General features: G+C 46.7%; 1 protein-coding gene across 1 annotated transcript in view; it reads left to right on the forward strand.

Moving 5' to 3' along the window:
• Positions 1–22,487, forward strand: part of mtss1 (MTSS I-BAR domain containing 1) — a 64,996-nt gene that overhangs the window by 21,064 nt on the left and 21,445 nt on the right. The window contains exons 4-6 of the mRNA XM_042707727.1: positions 14,793–14,877; positions 16,738–16,829; positions 17,225–17,299. Of these exons, the coding sequence (XP_042563661.1) occupies positions 14,793–14,877; positions 16,738–16,829; positions 17,225–17,299 (252 nt within the window). The remainder of the gene's footprint in view (positions 1–14,792; positions 14,878–16,737; positions 16,830–17,224; positions 17,300–22,487) is intronic.

Here is a 22,487-nt window from a genome sequence, read left to right on the forward strand (position 1 = left end):
GTTATGAGAAATGTTTTAGCTTAGCTATAGAATCTTCCATTTTCGTAGTCAATGTCAAATATAAGAAGAGTAACGGCAGAACAAGAATAAACCCGACCGGTGGGCTCTCGCATGCTCCCTTTATTGAAGCAGAGGTACTATTTGCCTCCTCTCCGTGCTTTTTCACTGCGGCTTTACGTCAGATCAGCAAAACTAAATAGGTTCTACGCATGCGCTCAACCTAGTTTGTGAGGGATTGCGCAATCTGAGATGAGGCACAGCTCGTCGCTGCCTCACCGTCTCGCTGTCTCCTGTCTGTTTGAACAGGACATGCGCAAATTCTGTTTTTATTACATATTATTTATTATAGCTTGTATCTTCTATTCATTTTGAGCATTTTGTTTTGACTGCCCCCCCCCCCCCCCTTGGTTTCTTGCATTCCGCGGTAAAGACTAAAACTAATACTGAAACTAATAAAAACTAAACTCAAACTAAGCATTTTCAAAAAATAGAAACTAAACTAAACTAGCAAACCCGCTTTAAAAACTAATTAAAACTAAACTGAAATTGAAAACAAAAAGTCAAAACGAAATAAAAATAAAAACTAGTGAAAAACGCAAAACTATAATAACCTTGATGTACACCCCTAGTTCTCACCAGTTTCTCCTTGATTTGTTGTCTTTGATGTTTGGGTTTGTCCTCATCTGTCTGTCTGCCGAAGGTAGCTGTCCACTGGTGGCAAAAGAAACTGTCTGCAGACTGGTGGTGTGTTTCTTCTTTAGTGAGAATAGAACACCCCACGCATGTTTTGGAAATTTCCAATGATTAATGAAGAAAGAGTTCTAAATGACCTCCAGTCATCGCCCTATTTTGCTAAGTTTTTGTTTCAGAATTTTTTTATCCCCTCCCTTAACAGTGACTCGTAGCTCCTAGAGCAGATTGAATCTTATGGTTGGTCCGCGCCTGGCACTGCTTGGTTAATTGCACACAAGATGAGCGAGCTGTTCTGTTTTGATCATTGCATGCCCCCTGGCTAGTGCTTCTATGTTTTTGATCTCGCCATTTCACATGTTTGTCTATCTGGTCTGACTATACGGCGGCATTGTGTTCAGAGGCATGCGGGAACTCCTCATGACTGCTTGCCTTGGGCCAGGAGGTGTGGGGTTATATAACCCGATCGGCACACCCTCCTCCTCCTCCTCCTCCTCCTCCTCGCTCGCTTTCCTCATCCCAGCTCCTCGCTCCACACTGGCAGTACCGCATAGGCAGAAACAAGCCTCAAGGACGCAGGGGTGAGGGGGAGAAGGCTGCCGTGCCAGACGTGATCTTTAGACTGTAAACATGGCTGGTATTGCACCTTCATGAGATGCGAGCAGCAGCAGCAGGAGGAGGGATGACACACACACATACATACACACACACACACAAAGCCATTATAATGGCCATGATAAGATTGAGATAAATGGATGAGCATGACAAGACCCACACTTACATGAGCCTCGCCTTATAGCTTCCTCATGAGTCTAACAAATTCCTGTGAAGGGCGTTGGTGCTACAGGAATAAGTGCTGAGTCATGCCTGAGCTCTTCCGTGCCATACGGGGACGGGCTGGACATGTGGTACAGGAGAAGAGCGTATCACCACACAGGATGCCCAGGGAGCCCAAGGACGCAATCAGTTGATTGTAGAATATTATTGATAAAAAAATTATGTTGTTGAATGTTGTAGAAGGTTGAGTTCTGAAAAGCTGTAGAATTGTGTCTCTTGTATATTTTGAAACTCGTATATTTATATTATCTCGTATATTTTCCAAAAAAGAAAAGGGAAAAAAAAATAGACAGAACAAGTCTGTGAACAAGTGTGACTTTAGGCAGCAGATTCCTGCCTGCTCCTCTATCCCTCCTGAGTAAACGGGGAGAAGAGCGGTGGTGTGAACAGGACTCTTGTGCCCAGGAGGTGGAAGGGAGACAGTGGAAGCCTTTGTGCTGTCGGGAGCAGTGTGGGCACGGCGAGCTCCGTGCGTTTGTTTAATCTTTGGGCAAGGGTGCCACTCGCGCCAAGCCAGAGCCCCATAACGGCCCACTCTTAGCACTCAGCACCAGCCCTCCAGTCCTATTGCGGTACCATTGCGTGGATTTCACAGCTCTGAGAAGTTAGTGTGTGCTTTCATCAGCCAGTTAAGTAGGCTTACTAAATGACTGAGGCCAGAGTAATTCAGACAGTACTAAAATGAACGCAATTAACTGAAGTTTGGTATCTTCGGAAATTCGTAATATAGGTAATACAAGTGATAATGGAGAGTAGTTTTATGGTGGTTTGGTCCAGGCCCTGGGGTGTGAATGCTTCCTGTTTAAATATACAACATGATGACTCATTGAATACAACATCCATGGTGCTGTATGGGAATAATCTGCATGGATTGAATATGCAATGAACCAGTGCCTTCAGGTCATGTCTTCTAACCTGAGCCCTCTTGTCGTGCTTAAGGTGGCCGAACCCCTCAGGATCCCTGAAATGGCGCATCAACTTTTCTGGTATAATTCTTGCTTATGTGATATTGGCTCAGAGGCCTGGAGGGCGGCTTCAATATTGATAGCAACAACTGTAAACCATTTACCTTGCTTTGTCTATAAGCAGGGACAAATGCTTATTTTACCTGTACCTGGCAGGGAAAATGTGCCTTTGAGGCAGCAGCGTAACAGCTTTTGAAAACCTCACAGAGTTGGCAGCCCAGTAAACGAGAGCTGTCATATTTTATACCCCTACCCCCTACCCCCCACCCCACTGGGGCTAGGAGCATAAGCTCACAACAACTTTTATCTTATCCAGGGTCTGTCGCCAGTGATGTTGTTGTGGTGCCTGATACACATGGCTGGGCTGCTCGCTTGGGTGTTTACAAGTTATGCAACAGAGTGTTCTATAGGGAGGACTCGCTGCACTTACCATAGAGATTATGAGACGATCCCAGATAGATGGGTTTATACAGCTGACATAGTGTTTCTGAACGTTTGAGTGATGCCAGTGTATGGCTGAATGGCGGATGAAATGCTTGGTGATGTTGTCTGTGCGTGGAAGCAGTTGAGTTGCAATTAGAAATGTCACTGAATATTGGCTGACTCTCCATTATGTTTTAGCTTATAGCCATGTGGGCTTTGTCTGTCCCCTTTGTTTACAGGGTGAGCCATTTTGGGGGGAGGTGTGATTTTGTGTGGTTCAGCTTGGAGAACTGTGGTCGTCATTAAGAGCTGTTGGTTGGAGAGTCCCAGTTCTGAGAACCAACTATATGTAAAAAAAAAAAGAAAGAAAAGTCCCCCTGTATTTCCCCCCCTTTGGGAAGCCAGCCTCAAGAGGTGCCCATGGGCAACCCCCTGCTTTGTCCAGTGCGAGATGCTCCAGATGTGGGAGTGGTGCGACATCTGTCTGAAGAAGGCCTGAGAAAGAGTTGTGTTGGGGGTAATGCAGCATGTTTTACATTTACATTACATTTAGTCATTTAGCAGACGCTTTTATCCAAAGCGACTTACAAGGATGTATACACATTTTACATATACACTGATGGCACACTGCACATCAGGAGCAATTAGGGGTTCAGTGTCTTGCTCAAGGACGCTTCGACAGGGAATCAAACTAGCAACCTTCTGATTACTAAACGACTTCTCTACCCCCGTACCACTGTCGCCCCCGTTTTCCAAAGCCGGGTAGTGTGGTCAGAGTGGTGTGGTCTTCCTCTGGAGCCTCCCCCGCCGGAGTTCCCCAGGGGCCGTGGCCATGTGGAGCGAGTTTACGGAAGATTGTTCCACTCTGCCTGCCTGCGTGCGGAAGAGGAAGAGCTCAGGGGGTGGGCAGTCGGTATGAAGGAGGATCTTCTGTGGGAAGGGAACGTGACGCATTCTTCTTTTCAAAGACACTCACACGCACATTCACTCACTCACAGACAGGAACATTTTAGGAAACCGGGTTTGACCACCACACTTACCGTCCACCCCATGGGGATGTCTTTGATCTCTGTGTGTGTGTCCTTGTGTGTAGAATGATTTGTCATGTGTGGGAGTGCATGTTTTGTGTGAGTGTTTGTTTTCTGTTTCGCTGGCTTCTAGATGTTGCCGGAAGGCTATGAAGGAGCTCTCAGTGGTATCATATGTCAGATGGCTTTTAAAATCAGGGGACAGGAGAGGAAGTTTGGCTTTGAAGCCAAAGCTTTGGTGAGCTTCCTGGCCACAGACCAGCATCCTTCCTCCTTATCCTGGGACACACACAACTCGCGTGTCTCAAGTACTAAGAGAAGGCGTGCGAGTAGACGTCAGATTGGTTACCTTTAAGCATACATGACAATAAGCACAGCAGCATAGGTTGTGCTGGCATTCTATTTTTTTTCTGTATGAGATGGTTATGATGCAGAAGTATAAAATCATTAGAGGCTGACATTTTTGGGGAATACTGTGGGTCAGGGAATTCCTGTGGGATGAATTCCTCCCACCCCCGATTTGACGTGACTGGGACGGTATAGGAAAGAAGTCGATGGGAGCAGGACAGAAATCACGATAACAATAGGTCACTTTTTTTTTTGTGTGTATATATATATATATAAAATAATAATAATTAAGGCTAGTTGTTCTGTTGTCTTTTTTTATTCTCTCCTGTCTGCTGTGGTGGTTGGTTGGTTGCAGGCAGCCACCTGACCAGTGCATGGCGTGCAACGACAGGTATGGAGCTAACGACTAGGGATGCACGATATTGAATTTTAGCCGATATTTATAAGCTCATTTTGGCCGATTGCCGATACCGATATATACACCTTTTGCTTTTTAATTATTGAAAAGTCTCTCCTGTACTAGAATGAATCTGTTATTATGATAGGGTATTGCTGTAGATACGGGACATTAAAAACTTGATTTGTATCATTTTAGAAATAGACATTCACTCATGAAAACTATTGAAATGATTTCAAATATGGCAGATTTATTTATATTTTCACGTCACAATTTTCGTACTTGAACAGTGCCTCCTTGAACTTGAACAACTACACTCTGGAAATGCAACTTGGCAAGCTAACGTTGGTTAACTGACTTACAGTTTAATAACATCCCTTCTAGGATTTCTAGACTAATCTATGTAACGTTATTGCCAAGTTAGCTATATAAATTCCATATATGCAAAAGTAAGCCATGTACAAATAGCGTGGGCTCGTGACATATTGTTTCACATCCCCTCAAATGAGATCATCAACTTTGCTGGTGTCACGTAGCATGCAAGCTAACTAGCTAGTGTTGTCTAGCTAACTAGCAACTTATTAACTTCTATTAGCGCGCGACAGGTAATGTTGCAAAGCGTTGCACGCGGGTGGTCTGCATCTATGCATGCAACCTACATTACGGCCAAGCTGTCGTCTCCTCTTCCATCTCCTGAAAAGTTTCCTGACAAATAGCATGTCAACATCCTCTGATACTGTGAAGTACTTGCCACACAGCCGACGTGTTGAATTACGTTGTTGGCGCTCGTAGTAACCAAAACATTTGCTTCGCGTGCGCATAATTTGAACGTCACCTTATCGGCCAGGTACATCGGCAGAAATGTTCATATCTGCAGATGCCGATAATTACGTTTTGAAGCTTTTATCTGCAGATACCGATGTCGTGCCGATATTATCGTGCATCCCTACTAACGACCATAGCAACCATCCATTTAGAGCTAATAAAGGCAGTTTGTCCTGTAGCCTGAGATAAGAAAAGACTGTGTGGTGGAAAGAAGTAGTTCTACAAACAAGTCAGTTTTAGCAATCAAAATGTGAAAATTAGATCAGCAGATTAACAAAACACACAAGTGTGGCAACTGTGCTATAAGCGGGACGATGGACAGCGTTCGGGTAACGCCAGTGTTCTTGGTTCTGCAAACGTGCTGACCAAATGGTGTGAATAACAAAAGGTGCAGTAGACAGCAAAGTAATTTAAGAAATCATTACATTGACAGGAGTATTTTTGTTAAAGTGGGCCTGCCATTTCACCCGCTAGTTTCCATGTAGCTAATTATACTTGGAAACATGTGCCCATGTGCAAATTGAGGTGAGAAAACCTGTCCTAGTGTCCACAGCCCTTTTTAACCCTTAAGCAGGGGAGTTTTGAACATTCTAATAAAGGTTCTAAAACTCCACATTATATTCAATCGACCCAGATATTCTTTAGAATTACATTCAAACCCACCGGTGTGACGGTACCTGCTGAAGGGTTAATGTCAGTTCCTGTGCTGTGACTCTCTTACTGGGTTTCACAGCAGTTTTTGCTGCATGTAGCCTCTGCTTGGGATTTGCAATTCTCCCTCTCCTTCTGAAGGTTAAACGTGAGCTGTCAGAGAAGGGGGGGGGGGGGTGTAGCTGATTTGGTCCCTTGCGGAGGTCACCTGGCCACTGTCCATCAAGGACTCCGTGCTGACTCCACGACACCACGCCTGATGAATTCCTCCCACCCCCGGTCCAAAGCCCTAGGTTTAAGGAGAGTGCTTTTCCCTGTAACTCCCACGCCTCAACCGTTCCTGAAGCTCCATCTCATTTGACACCAAGGACTACACAGACACTGATGAGGGAATCTATACCCTCCAGGCAGTGTGTAAGCCCCCCTCCCCCAAGGTGTTCCCTGTCACCAGCACTAGGACGTCCAGCACAAGGCCCTGTCTAAACAGACTATCCTGTACCTGATGCCACTGGTGTTTCACATAGCAGAGGGTTGTAGTGGCCTTAAAGCATGCTGATCGCCTGTGCTGTGCTGTATCAGATTCTGCTCAGGGTGCCGGTGCGGAGGTTGGCAGGGGCTGAGGCGCATTGTGAAGGGCCTGGGGGAGATGTTGGGAGGAGCTCCTTTGTGTTGGCAGCACAAGCCTGTGCTGATCTAGATTTGAACACAGCGGGAACCCAAGCTGCAGCTTGAGCGCTCTAATCTGGCTACTGACTGCATCATTTCATTTTGTGTAACAGTCTAGATATGTGCACATGCTTTATTATTGGGTGGGTTTTCCCCCCCTTTATAATGTGATGATAGATTCTATGCTAGAAGTCTGTCAGGGTCTTTCCTGTGAGCGGAGTGGAGTTCCATGATTGCCGGAATTATAGAGGGGGGGGTGGTAGCTTGCTAAGAAGCAGGGAGGGGGAGGCAGATCCGAACAGGTTTCAAACAGCTGTGCTGAGACCAGACAGGTGCTGTAGATCTCCACAGGCCACTAGTCTGGGGGTTGCAGGCGCACACGGCTAAAGGTCTGCTCAAGAATTATGCTCTTGCTCTCTCTGCGTCAATTAATTGGAAAATAGACCAAACAAACATTTCAAATTCCTTGCATTGTAGTGTACTATATCATATCCGTAAACCCTCTGAGCATTGTAACTGCTGTGCATTTATGCTTTGCAGTAACTTAGGACTTGCAGAAGGAAACCGAGTATTTCAAACCATCTCCTTCTGTTCTTCTCCCTCCAGCATATATCAGGTATTAAAAGCTCTGTAACCAGGTAGACAGCAATTTCCTCTCACCCTGATGAAGGGAAGACGCTCACTTTTCTTTCCCTCTGAATTATCCTGCTGATATGTTTTTCTCATCTGCTCCCACACAGAGAAGACATCAATACAGACACAGGCAAATAGTCAATTCTGTCTCATTGCTCATTTCAGAACCGCATGCTCTTCTTTAGGTTGTTATGAACTCTGCATCCTGTGTTTTTATGCCCAGATAGTGATCGCTAAACATGTGGTATGTAGGGCCATAATGAGTTTAATTCAACTGGTATTGATCAGGAAAGCCAGACATGTTAGAAAATAAATGAAGCCGGGTTTGGCAGTGACATGTAAACCAGGTCAGTGGCTTTGACTTCCACATGCTGATGTTTTACGGCTGGGAGGTCCCCCAACAGTCAGGGACAAATTAACACCGAGCTCGCTGGAGACATGGCCGGTAATAAGAGGAGCGAGAGTAGTCTTTCCAGAATAGAGCCTGCATACCTGGACCAGGGCCTGAGCTGGGGTCAGTTTCATGTCGCACATCTCGAAGGAGAAGGAAAAGTAAAAGTAAAAGTGTCTTTTATTTAAGTTCTCACAAAATAGGGATCTTTTGTAAAGAGCAAGTAGGTTTTTTTTTTTTTAACCCACAGACTCTGATGGAAATGACACCAGTGTCTACAGTCTGTGTGTATGTGCACTGTCCTGGCTGTCCTGTCATTGGGCAGTCAATGGTCACATTATGAGCCCCAGCCCCAGTATAGGAAAATGTGTCTTGTGGTTGTGAGGTAGTGGACCTCTCGACGCCTCTGTGAAATGGAGCATTGAAGACACACACACTGCCTCTGTCTTCCCACCACCCTTCCTCCCCCTCTCTCTCTCTGTCTCTCTATCCCTTTTTGGTCTCAAAGAAAATGAAAGCGTGTAATCAAGGGGGTAGGTGTTTCAGTTTTCCGTTAAATAACGTACGTGGCGGGGTTGGGTTTGAGTTGGAGAACAAATGTCATTTTTGACCATTCATTGACTGGACTGGCCAGGTTTGCCATCATGCACGGGATATGCTGGGTTTTTGGAGTCATAGCGTGGATTTTGGATTTGGACCAGTTCACCTCGGCCACATGAACTGACTGGACCGCTTGCATTTCCCTCAATCAGGCCTTTATGCAGTGAGCCACGGTGTTTTTTTTTTAACAACACTTTCAATGGAAAGCGCCTTAAAATGCAACCGGAAATCCTCAAGTAGCCTACGTAGGCCCAACGTTTGCACACTCTCCGGCAGAACAACGACTGCTATTGTTTAATATATTCTGCCGTTGAAAGGCGGATCGCATATCAAAAGGATCATGTGGACGCCATTGTTTTCACCCAAATAATACTTAATACAAGATATATGTTTTATAGATAGTAGAATTAGTTCTATAGTAGAAATCTTTATGTGTTTTCTCTGACAGTCCATTCTGCAGCCTTTTGGGTTCTCCACAAATTCAGCCGACATTAACCACTTCCTCGCACTTTGCCTATATTAGTTGCTCTCTCTCTCAGGTGGTTCGTTTTTTCAGTAGGTACTGTGAGACTGTTCTGCTCTTTATTTCTTGTCATCCATCTCTATTCAGCCCATGTGGCTATTAATAGCCAAGGGAGGACAATTGAGCTGAGTCATAAATGGAGCACTTGATGAGACATGTGGATAACATTCCAGCTAATTTTGCCGGCTTCACTCTGACATATGCTCTTCAGCTCAGTACACGCACACACACACTTGGTAACACAAAGCTCCATTTTAATGTACTCATATGAATGAACAGTGCGGTGTACTGCTGTCTATCCTCCAAGTGCCTGGAAAGACTGAAGAATTCTGTATACGTGTAAATGTCAGCCCTGACCGGTAAGGCCACTTTCCCTGCCCTCGCAGGAGGCCAAATCACTCGTTCACTGACTGACTGCCTGACTGACAGTAAACTGAAAATAGTTTTTGTTTGATGGAACTGTAATTATGGGGCTGGTCTCTGCTCAGCTCAAAACAGTCACGCCTAAAGAGAAGGAGGGTGGGAAGCCATGGTGACGGAGCTCCCCAACACCTCCTGCCTCCACCGCTGCGGTCGTCCTCTTGGCCTTGTTTAGGCAGGTGGAGGAGAAGGGGGTTGCTATGCTGTCAGCGCTGGTGTGGGAAGAGGTACCGTGAGGGCAGGACCAGGCCTGTCTGAGGCGGGCTACTGGTTGCAGCTGGGGCTTGGGAGACAGACAGACAGACAGACAGACAGACAGACAGACAGACAGACAGACAGACAGACAGACAGACAGACAGACAGACAGACAGACAGACAGACAGACAGACAGACAGACAGACAGACAGACAGACAGACAGACAGACAGCTTTCAGAGCACCCCATACCCGCCCAAGTGTGGCAGACCACCCATCCCATCTGCCCCGGGCTACCCGTTGGAGAGGTGTCGAGGCAGGCCTCTCCGTGGATGGATAGGGGGAAAGTTAGGATGGGTAGAAGGGCTAAGGGAAGTAATGGAGGGTGGATCAGCTCCAGAATAACAGGGTGTGGCCTGATCTTCAATGTGTGTGTGTGTGTGTGCAGAATCCTTCTTAAAATAGTTGACGTATGCGTGTGGTGTGGGTGGTTATGTGGAAACGGGTTTCATTATCAAACCTGCCCCATCCTGCTATGTGAGTGTGGGTGTGGCGCACACCTGGGACAGTATATACTTGAGATATTGTGAAAATGTGCGTATACACTTACGCAAAGCAAAAGAACTATAGGGTCAGCTGTACAGGTAAGAATGTAAGGCGTTGGTGGAGTGGTCTTTGTGCTCCATCCTGCTGTGTGTGTGTGTGTGTGTGTTGAGTGCACCTCGGACAGCATGCAGTTGAGATATGAAAATGTGCGCTTACAGCTCTGGCGGAGTGGTGTTTCTGCCTGGTGTTTACATGGAGTTCCTCAACCACGTGAGCCCCTCAGGCAGTGAGTTATTGTTCCGCCGTGTTGTGGAAAAAGTCAGGGGAGCTGTAATGGGAGGGCCAACCGGCAGGTCTGACTCCTATGGGTTAATCCCCCTCCATGCAACCTAGCGTTAACCAATTAGCACAGATTTTAAGTTTCACAAGATAGGCAGTTGGCTTTTGCAGGAGGTGTGTTTAAACCTGTTTGGAAGGTAGTTATTAGCCCTCTGTTTTCTCCCTAAATGAGTTAATCACTTGTCACATTAAATTAAAATTATTAGAAAGACTTCGCTCAAGCTTAGCCCACTAGCCAATAAAAAGTTTGAAGCCTTTTCATAAGAGACCTTTCTAATAATTTCAAACAAGTACATACAAACAGAAAAGTGAAGAAAAATGTCTCTGAACCAATGTGTCTCATACCTCAAGTCCTGCAGCTCAGCCAGGGAAAGAGTTTGTGTCTAAAGGGGAAAATACTGATGGCACATTTGACAGTCATTCTTTTATGTCTACTAGCATGGTTTAACTTTTCAGTTTTGCTGAGTACCAGAAGAACTACAGGCCCACAGATGTCCCTTTTCCTGATGTACGATGGTGGTGGTGATGATGGTCGAATGGGTTTTATTTTTATTCTGCCTGTGTGACTCACCACCTCACGCCTACCAGACTACCATTGCTCACCAGTCTCCAGAAAAAAAGGTTCACTTGATTCAGTGTTATTACAGTGGTGTTCAGATACCGTGAAGGAACGGCATTACATGTACATTAAGCCGTTGGAAAAATCTGCAATGATTTCTTTAGAAAAGGGTGTTTATCCAAGCCATTACATTGCAATTTACTTGTCTTGCCATTTCTCCTTCATGATTTTTGGGGCTGTGAGATCATGGGTCCATTTGCATGGCAGAATGGTGTGTGGGGGCTGTAAGGAGCGGGCTTGCGTTTGAATGTTGCGGAAGTCTCACAGTTTGAAGCTCTTTCTTACTCTTCAGCAACCTTGACTCTGGCTCGGCTTTTAAAAAGTAGTCAAAACAGCATGACACAGAGGCAAGACTGTGTCAGTGTAGTGAGGGAGCGAGTGCTCAACTGAGTGGTTTGACACAAAAACGAAAAAAGAAAACAAAATGTCTCCCTCTCTCATAAAACAAGACCTGTCTGTGTCACGGTTATCATGAGTCTCAGGACCAGGGAAGCCAGTTGATGTGATTTTGAAAAGACTAACTGTTTTCCTCACCAATTTACCAATTTTCCCTGTTAGTGATGCCTGCTTTCACCGCCTGCTGCACCCTGTCAGACACACCGAGACCATGAGACCCACACAGACATGGCTTGGGCTTGGGCTTCTCTGTGTTGTCTCTTCGCCAGTCCGACACGAGTGTCTGGCTCTATGTGCCTGGAGTGTATCTGGTGCAGGCCGCAGTAATTTAAACATGTCAATAGAGTCAACATGAACGATCAGCAGCCTTATGGTTTGCCACCCCCTTTCTCAAAATGAACTGAAGCTCTCTTACCTGTTCTTGGTGATGGGTTTGCTGTAATGACCGTCTTGGCTTGTACTTGTTCTTGGCCTGTTTTGACTGTAGACAATCGTACTTTGATGCTACATTGCTCACAGAAAATATGTACTACTCGCATATGTGTATATTTCCACATGTGAATGTGGTCTTTACTTCCATCCATCCGAGGTGCATCCTCGATTTAATAAAACAGCTGTGTCCTTTTTTGAGTGCAGCTACCTTGTGTCGACCAAATGCATGACATTGTGAGTTCTTATGTAAACATTGTTCAAGCAGAGTAATGCACCATTATGGCCTGAGCAGCATGCTGAGAGGGCTCCATTCACAAGGTCACCGGGGTACTTACTCGCCCACTAAAGAAGTAGTGTTTGGTTTTAATCCGTGCCTGCGAGTGCAGTGGTTTGGGTTACTGAGCCTGGAGCTCAGGTGATCATAGGCCCAGTGGACTGTGAGGTGTTCATCTGATGGATAAGCAAAACAGAGCTCCCTTTTTGTCCTTTTGAGGAGCTGGGGGGAGGCTGTTTGTGGAGTACATGCCACCTCATATTGTAACTGGGGATTTTTCTCTCTCTGTCTCTCTCTCTCTGTTTCTCTCTCTCTCTGTATGTATGTCTCTTTCTCTCTGTCTGTCTCTCTCTCTCTGTCTGTCTGTCTGTCTCTCTCTCTCTCTCTCTCTCTCTCTCTCTCTCTCTCTCTCTCTCTCTCTCTCTCTCTCTGTCTCTCTCTCTTTCTCTCAGTCTCTCTCTCTCCAAGTCTTTGAAAGGCGTATTACCTCTATCTCTTACTGTGCTCCAACCACCATTTCACTTCCCTCTCACTCCTACTTTCCATTTCCATCCCGTTATGGTCTCTCTCTCTCTTTCCCTCTCTCTCTCGCTCCCTCCCTCTCTCTCTCTGTGTGTCCGTGAAAGGCGTATTATCTTCAGGGCAGTCTCATAGGAAGTGATCTGTATTCAGAGGCAGGGATGCTACAAAAGGCCCATTTATTGAGGTCTCAGGGCAGCCAGTGTGAGGGTGAGCGAGTGGTGGTGGGGTGGGGTGGGGGGGTGCTCAGGAGCAGTTTCTTTGTCCAGGGCTGGGCTGCTGTGGCTCTGACCCTACCCCGTCAGGGAGGGGCCTGCTAGATTTGGATAGCAAAGTGGGTTTAGCTCAGCCAGTGCTCAGCTGGCCCTGGTGGATTGCAGAGACTGATTTGGAAATCTGCCATTCCAGCCTCCTCCTCCAGATCTTACAACAGAGGCCCGTCCTACACCTGCACACGTGCATGCGCCACAGCCACCTCACCAGCCTGCCCATGTCTCGTCAGCACAGCCGAGCTTGAGTGGAGGTTGTGACATTTAGTCGTGTGGTAAAGTGCAGTGTTCCGAACTCTCTTCAGAGTCGATTACATGCTTGAGGAGAGAGGCATGGAAGTGGGCGAGATGCAATCCCATGGCATAATAGGATGAAGCAGGTGACTGGGTGGTAAAGGTTGGCAGGGGTGTGGTGTGGTGTGAGGTGGTTACGAAATGCGGCCAGACCCCGTGCAGTGATTGGGCAAGGCGAGGAAGAGAGTTCCCCAAACCTCCTATGTGGCCTTACAACACGTCACGCGACTGCACATTCAGCAGGCATGGTTTTAGCGAGCAGATGTACGTTAACCTCACAAACAAGCCTGTGTGTTGGTGTGTTTATCCTGAAAGGGCCAAACAGGCCTGGGTGAGCATCGCCAAGTGAGTCAGATTGTTGTGCTCTGTGATCCCAGGCCTCCTCATCTGGTTTGGTTTACAGTTTGTAATGACCAGATTATTTTTAGCACATGATGTTCATGCTCTCTCTCTTTCTCTCTCTCTCGCTCTCTCTCCTCACACACACACACTGGCAGACCCACTCTCCCGTCTCAGAGGGCCGTGCTGATGTTAAACTGATAAATGACCACAGATCAGAAGCAGATGTCTGCATCTCCTGACAAGGTCATTTCAGCGGTCTGTCCCTTGATGACTGCTGCCACGGCCTGCAGAAACAGCTGCTGAAAGATAGAGAGAGAGAGAGAGAGAGAAAGTGTGTGTGTGTCAGACAGACAGACAGAGAGACAGTGGTGTGTGTGAGAGAGACGCTGTGTGTGTGTGAGGGAGAGACTGTGTGTGAGAGAGGATATGTAAGAGACAGAGAGCACATGTGGCAAAGAGGATACTGGAGGAGAGACAATGAAGAGTGAAATGGGAAGCAATGGGGCTGAAGTGGTGAAGCAAATGAAGAGTTCTATGGAGTTCAATAAAATATTTGTACTAAATCAAAACAACCCAACTGCAGTGTGATTGATATTACCTGGAATGCACAATAGATTTTTTTTTTTTTTTTTAAACATGATTTATGAAAATTCATAAAAATGGAGATAACTCTTTAAATGTTTTTGCCTCCTGAGAATTAAACATTAGAGACATGATTGAGATGGAGAGGGTAGAGGGTACCCTCTAAACCAAAATCAAGATAATGGTGTGTGTGTGAGACGGTGTGTGTGCACATGCAAGTGTGCTGAACTGCATGGTTGTCTGTTGTGCAGCCGACCACATCAGTCCACCCTCTTCTAAATCTCTGGGCCTGAACGTGTGTCACAAGCCTCGTCCAGCTCTGTGTTACGAAACAAACAAACAAACCAATCAGATCCCTATTAAACCACTGGGCTGTCGGAGAGGCAGAGGGAGAGCGGTGAGGCAACACTGGCGAGGGCAATCGTATTAAGACGTGTTATGCTTAAGGCTGCTTTGTCCAGTTTAGCCTCAAGGCTCGTTAGCGTATAGAGGTCTCGTTTAATTAAGATGCTGTGCATTTTTCGACCTGGATTGGTTTTCTTTTTAACCAACTATGTTTTGTTTGTTTGTTTGTTTGTTTGTTCTCCAGGGGCCACAAAAGAAATCGGCTCGGCACTGACCCGGATGTGCATGAGGCACCGGAGCATCGAGACCAAGATGAAGCTCTTCACCACGTGAGTCTCCTCCAGCATTCAGCCCCCAGTGCTCTCTCTCTCTCTCTCTCTCTCTCTCTCGCTCTCTCTCTCCTTGTCTTTCTCTCTCCTCCTCTCTTTCGGCCCAGCACTGTACCACTCCTCAGACCACATGGATTTCCCTTAATGTGCCCGAAGGGAAAACGAGAACAATGAGATTGGGTAGAGCCTATAAAAGCGGAGGCCATGAGAATGGAGCATGACGTGATCTGGTTGAAATGTTTCTCCTTGTAAAAACAGTGTGTGTGTGTGTGTGTGAGGTGAGAGAATGAGAGGTCCCCCTTCAGTCCCAGTTGGTCTCATAATTATGATGCATGCCCTTACTTGCTGAGATTTTTGCCTCTGGAATAGAACAGCCAGAATTTGGCATGACCTAAATGCCACTACATGTCCTGCATTGTCAAACAGAACAAGCCACGACCCTTGTGCTCATTGCCATGGTTATGGTGGCATGGCTGATGACAACTGTTTAAAAACCTTCCTCGCACCACAATCAAGCACAGCGATGTGGAGAATAGTCACTGTTTAAAGAATCTGTAGAACAAAGCGACATGAATCGTTAGAGTGCGGTCGTGGGGGGAGACAGCGACCGACAGACAGATGCGTGCAGTGGCCTTTGGCGCCGTGTCCCGCCCTGCTGAGGCGGTGATAATTGCTCTCGGTGCTGTCATCGCCTGGGGAACAGCGGTATTGACTTGTACTGGCATTTTGGATGAGTTGGGGATTGATTTCCCCACTCCCACTCCCCCCCCGCATCTTGTCTTTGCATACACACTTCCATGTAGCATGTCTAAGCACAGTGTACTGCACTCAATACCATTCATTATTATTGCACCCATTCGCATTGCAAGATGCACGCAGCTATTGCATCATGTAGGAGACGCTTATGGATGGATGCGTATTGGGCTGTATGGATTTCACATAGAATCATGCATGTTCACACACACACACACACACACACACAATACTTCTAGAATCCCATCACACAGATCGGTGTATTTATGGGGACTCGCCTTACTGGGACGATGGCAGACATTTTTCAGCATGCTCTCTGACAAGCCCAATTTCTCCCCTACTACAACCAATCTCCCTCTGATCCGAGGCCCATCAGTCCCCATTCCCTGCCTGCAGGCCGCTGGGCTGTGGGCAGTGGGGGTGATTGGCATCAGTGTGGTGTTCAGGGGAATTTGGAATGAGGAATTAGAGCCGTGAGGCTGGACCTTCAAGGGTAATGGGGTGGTCACATTGAGGGACATGTACAGCCGCTGGTCGCACCAGATAAGAAGCTGTATTACAGGACTGTACCTCCTAAGGGTCTGTTCCTGTCTGACTCTGTCAAGCAGGAGCTGAGGGAAAAGCCTTCACGTACCCCTCCACCGGAGCACACACCCAGGCTTTGTCTGTGCTCACCAGTACACGGTTTCTCCCTCCCAGCGGTGATGAGATGGATATAATAACGTTAAAGGTGGATAGGGACCAGATCTGTTGTGATTGCATGCCATACAAGACCATTAGAAAACAGGCTATGTATAATATTAAGAATATTACTAAGAATATAATCTCGCTAAAGGTAAAATCAGAAATGTTCTTCAAATATCAGTTGAATTCATCATACCTTCTGACAAATGTCAACTGGCATGAAAATGTTTCAGTCAGTAAAAAAGGGATTCCAATGTCGTGCTGTTTTCTGCTGATTGCGCTTAATGAGCGTGTGTGTCGCGTGACTGCGGCACGAGTGGTCGAGTTGAGCTGGGTGGAGGGGAATAGGGAAGCTCTCTTCTGATGGCCTGGCTGTGACTGACTGACTGCTGACTGAGCGCTCGTGGTGTTTGTGCTTGGCAGGGCCCTCATGGATAACCTGATCAGTCCCCTGGAGCTGAAGATCGAGGAGTGGAAGAAGGTGGCCAGTCTGCTGGATAAAGACCATGCCAAAGGTACAGTGCAGTGGACGGTCATCATGGGCTGTGGATGTGCATGGTTTGGCAAGAAAGCACACATTTCTCAGCTGTGGGATCATTATAGCAGTGCCCTATGCTGAGTTTCTAATCAACAACAAAAATACAGCCTCTTCAAGGTTGTTTATCGGAGGGAAATTGAAGGTGTCCAAAGATAATAGCCCCTAAGTAAAGAGAAGAGGACAAACGTTATCTATTTTTCAAAAGCTCTGCCCTAGCCTATTAAGCTATTGACCTCAGTGAATTATTCCTCTATTAATTATTCATTGTTGTTTAAGAGAACAGAAATCCATTCTCAGCCTTTCCACATATTAGAGGCAATTTACTCAAAGGGTTTAATCAATTGAGAAGTGACCCAAGCTTTTCTGTTGCAGAGTACAAGAAAGCCCGTGCAGATATCAAGAAGAAGTCTTCAGACACAATCAAACTGCAGAAGAAGGTCAAGAAAGGTAAGAACGTTGTCTCTGTGTGTGTGTGTGTCTGTGTGTGTGTCTGTGTGTCTGTGTGAGTCTGGGTGTGGGTTCTGTTTTGCTGACACACAAATACGACACCTTGAGCAAACCATGAGTAAAGCAATTACACAGCGTGTGAATCAGAAGTTGGAAAGAGGATGCATAGCAACAAGCTCACGGCAAACAGTTGTCGGCAGGTGTCCGGTTACCACCCCACCACTCCCGCTGTCAAGCGCAGACAATAGCGCACCTGTACACACCCTGCTGTCGTCATGGTACCCCCCCCTCGCTCAAAGCGCCACACCCGGCCCTGTCTGCCCAGCATGGGTATTGTGGTTCACACACACGCTGCCATTCCCAGTGTGTTCTCAGAGGTTGCACAGTACAGAGCCTTGTCCCACCTTTAAATGATTCCGCTGCCTTGAAGTATTTCTCAAAAACGGCATAGTTTAGAGGCTTGTTTTTTTATGTCTCTGTCTTTCATCATTAGCCTTAATGCCTAAACATTAATGTTAATGTAATGTCAGTAACTGTAGTTTGGAGGTGACTGGGAGTTGTGGGTAAAGCTTGTCAGTGCTGATGTTTTGTAAATAACCTCCCTGAGGACTGTAGTTCTTTCTCTGTGCCTGTGGCTGTGGGGCGATAGGACTCATGGTTTCGGCTCTTAGACCTGTGGTATGAAACAGGCTCCTACCAAGCCAACAGAGGACACAGAAACTGCAACGTCACGAAAGGGGAACGAAAAACTTGGATGGGCTTCAGAGAAATTGAGTGAAGAGAGTGCCTGTGGAGGGAGAGGGAAGAGGAGGTGAGGGTGTGGAGAGATGCAAAGCAGGGACTTTTTCCCTGAGGTTAGAGCCAGCTGTGTGATTTTGTGTGTGTGTGTGTGTCAGGGCAGATTCGGCCTCTGTCATTAGAGGTGACTGGAGCACTTCTCATATGGCCTCTCTTGGCCTGCGCTGACCTCTCACCTGCGTCTCCCTTCCTTCCAAGAACATACCCCACGCAGAGTCCTCAAACACCCTCAGTTTTACATTTTCTTTATTTGATTGGATTTGTGTGTTCTCCCTCATTTGAGTCTACACCCACACCACCTCCCCCCTCAGCCCCTTCTATTTGACAGTCAAAAACAGAGTGTATAAATACACACCTCTCTACACAGGCTGGGAATGCAGCCACAGTGAGACTTTGTACCTGGGATGCCCATCTTTGGCTCCCACGCTGTGGTGTGGTGTGGGTGTGTTGGATTATTACTGACAGTCACATGTTTGACGCGTTGTCCCTATGATCCAGCGCTGATTTAGAAAGCTTCCCTCCCAGGTTTTATGGGTAGAGGGCAGCGCAGGGAGGGGAGGATAGGGAAGTGTGGCTTTCCCGGCAGGAAATGGGGCAGTATCAGTGAGTCACTGCAGTTTCACACTGCCCAAGGACACGCATGTACAAAGGAGGAAAAGAGAGACCTGTGAATCCTTCCTTTGTGTCGCCACATACAAAAACATGCGGCCATAAGGTGCCTTTCCAACTTGCGGTGCGTGTTTCAACCGCAGGAACTACCCCTGTAGGACCCCTTTCAGCGTTAACTGAACTATAGACTTGAATTAATCAACAGTGGTGCTGGTATCTTCATGTATCAAGTAATTCTGCCATGAAGCCATTTTACAGAGTGTTAGCAACTTTCAACTTTCCAAATTCAACTGTCGACTCGACCTTGCGGTCATCCTAGAATTTGTCCGGTTTAACAGTCTAATGTTGGTGCTTCTGCTGGAGAAATACATGTTGGTTTTTCCTGCTCAGAATTGACATCGTAATCAAATAGCTTTATTAGGCCCAGTAGTTCCTGGACCGCAGTGGAAATGCAAAAGACAAAAAGGACGTTCTTATAAACGTTCAAGCCACTTGAAAGTCCCATGGGTCACGCATAGACCAGGCGCTCTCATTCCTTGCCCTGACTGAACTCACGAGAGCCACTCTTGATTAGGGGAGCACACCTGATTTAGCTCATCAGGAGCATTTTGTGAACTGCTTTCAATCATGTGTGCTTCAAAGCAGAGATTGATTAAAAAAAAAGATTTTCAGAAGCTGGGTGTCCATCCAGCTCTTGCATACTATAAGTGCGCTCATGAAAATTCAGCTTAAGAAGATAATTGTGTTGTGTTAATATGAATAAACTCCATTCCATCAACCGCAGTCGCATTTGGCCCCTATGCGAAGCAGGATTTAATCCACCCCCTTTCAGTGAATAAATGTTTTTATTTGACTTTAGAGAGTTCATGTAAATTTAAAGCATCTCCGCTCAGGATTTCCAATTTGAAGGTGGGGGGGAAAAAATCACATAAAGTAGTTGGAAAGTGTGGGATGGGTTGAGAAGGACTCCCTCTGAATACTTACTGGAGGAACAAAGCTGGGCTCGGCAATGACACGCACAGACACCTCATAACTCACAGGGCCTTTATTAATGCATGTAAAATAAATGCAGTAGGGAATGTTTAGTTAAGCGCAGTGAAGCTGAACTTGTACTCGTGTCTGTGATTCACACACTTCATCACTCTCGACTTGGGCGGGGGCCGGTTATGTGTCTGCTTTTCTCAGCAATGTCACCCACATCGCTGCAGCTCTGAGACACACATCTTCATTGATACACACACAAACACACATGGATGAGTTCATTATAACATGCACCGCTCCAATTGTTCAGCGCAATATGACACATTTAACCTTTATGAGAACTTCCACTGGGTTCTGTTTGACGTCCGTGCCCCAGGGACAGTCAGTGTTTCATGGAGCTGAAGTGTTTGGAGAGGCTCCGTCACTCACACAGGCAACATTGATGCCATTGCGCACAAGTGGCCGGCAGTGACTGTCGAGGAGCGAGAGCCACAGGTTTGCACTGCTGAGGCAGAGTGGCTTCAGCCCCGGGGCGTGTTCCATTTCTAGCATGCATAGTGCACTACGGATACAAGGGATGAAGGTCGGGTTAGAACTGATGGGGCAGGTGCTGCTCAAGGACTTTCAGGCATCAGCCTGCTGTTTAGGAAGTGATATGTAGTCAGATTTAGCATGCACTATTTCTTTTTAAAATGTTTTTTTTTTTTTTTGCCACTCTCCCCCACCCTCGCTCACACATGCACACACTCTCACTCCATCTTTCTAAGTCTTTCCCCACTTCTCGCGTACTGATTCTCATTTTGAGGACAAACGGTTTGGGTGTGAAGTGCGTATTCTCAGCGCGTTGAGAGTGTTTGGTAAGGCAGGGTGGGTAAAAGAGCCTCTTGGTTGTGCGGGGGATTTTAATTATTTAAACAGGCTTGGCATTAGTATGCTAATGGTATCACAGCTCTATCTGATGGCTGAGATATAAGCAGAAAGAAGAGAATTTTAGATTTGTGTGGTTTTTTCCCCTCACTCTCTCCCCCCTCCCTCCCTCTCTGTAACAGTAACAGAACTAGGTCAGTGTGGTGCTCACATGCTTGCGTTTCTGGCCTGATTTTACACCCATAAACAGTGGCCTAGAACACACGTATGTACACACACACACACACACACCCCTTCCAAACTACACACACAGACATGAACGCACACAGACTCACACACACACAGACTCACACACACACACACACACACACACACACACACACACACTCTCACTCTCACTCTCTCTGACACCCACACACACACACACACACACACTCACTCTCACTCTCACTCTCTCTGACACCCACACACACACACACACACACACTCTCTCTCTCTCTCTCTCTCTCTCTCTCTCTCTCTCTCTCTCTCTCTCTCTCTCTCTCTCTCTCTCTCTCTCTCAGACACACACACACACACACACAGGAGACCGTACCGTGTCCAAGACATGCCTGCTGTTTTTCACCATGGGCTCCTAATTACAGGCTGTTAGAGACCGGGTGGAAAAGAGGCGTCTGTGCGCGTCCGATAGGAAGAGCCTCTTCCGCCTGAATAACCCAGCATATTTGTACAGACACACACACATGCAGGTATGCACACACACTCGCGCACCCACAGATACATATCATATACATGCACAGAGAAATTCAGTTAGACTCACCATGTCTCTTCCACACTTCTGCCCAGCCAGCCATTTAAACCCATAGCCTGAGTGTACACTGTAGCCCAAAAAGTGACACGTACTCCCCCAAGGGTCAAAAATGTTGTTGCTCTGTGTTCAGATGTCAGTCGGCCTAGCAATCAAGCAAAGGGAGTATTTCAGCTCAGAACGGGTGAAGGAATGCTCCATGTGCTAACCAAATGGGAGACCAATGGGTCACTGCCAAACACAGCCAGCTAGAGGTCAGAGAGTTGGGCAGCGTACCATTGCGTGTCGGTGTATCAGTGTTATTGTTTACTGGGTTTTTGGGGTTGTGTGTGTGTGTGTAAGACTTGGTGTCAGTATGAGTTTTGGGTGGTGTGTGTGTGTGTGTGTGAGACTTGGTGTCAGTACGAGTTTTGGTGGTGTGTGTGTGTGTGTGTGTGTCAGGCACTTCTGTGGCCTTGCCAATTAACCAGGCCAGAGTGCAGCATGCCTTTGCGGTAAAGATCCCCTCTAGCAGCAGGAGTGCAGGAGTGGCCCCCTGCACACCTGGCCCACCTGGCGCTGACAAACGAGCCGGTGTCTGTTTAAACAGACGAAACAGATTCCACATTCTGATCCAGGCCGTAGCTAGAGCGATCGTCCCTCCAATTGCTCACGGTGATGAATGAACTTTTGTACGTGCTCACTCAGGCACGCACACACACACACACACACACACACACACACACACACACACACACACACACACACACACACACACACACACACACCCTGCTTACACCATAAAACGTAAAGGTTGATGCCCATATAAAGTAGAAAAGGACTCGCCCAACTGCTCTTACCCCTGTCCAAACATATTTAGCAGCTCTGTTTAAATCAGTGCGGTGTGTTTCCAAAAAGTCTGAAAGTGCTTTTAAAAAGAGAGGTTAGGAAAAACTCCAGTGCTCTACGAGCTATCTTTGGCTCACTCTGAGTCTTTCAAGGGCACGTAGACCAGGTTGCTTATGCCTTCAGGTCCTGCCAGAATCAGCGCCCCATTGATTCTTGTCTCTCTTTTTCTCTCTCTCTCTCTGTTTCTCTTCTTCTTCTTCTTCTTCTTCTTCTTCTTCTTCTTCTTCTTCTTCTTCT

The sequence above is a fragment of the Clupea harengus genome, chromosome 5 (genome assembly GCF_900700415.2).
Source record: "Clupea harengus chromosome 5, Ch_v2.0.2, whole genome shotgun sequence".
NCBI classification, from domain to species: domain Eukaryota; kingdom Metazoa; phylum Chordata; class Actinopteri; order Clupeiformes; family Clupeidae; genus Clupea; species Clupea harengus.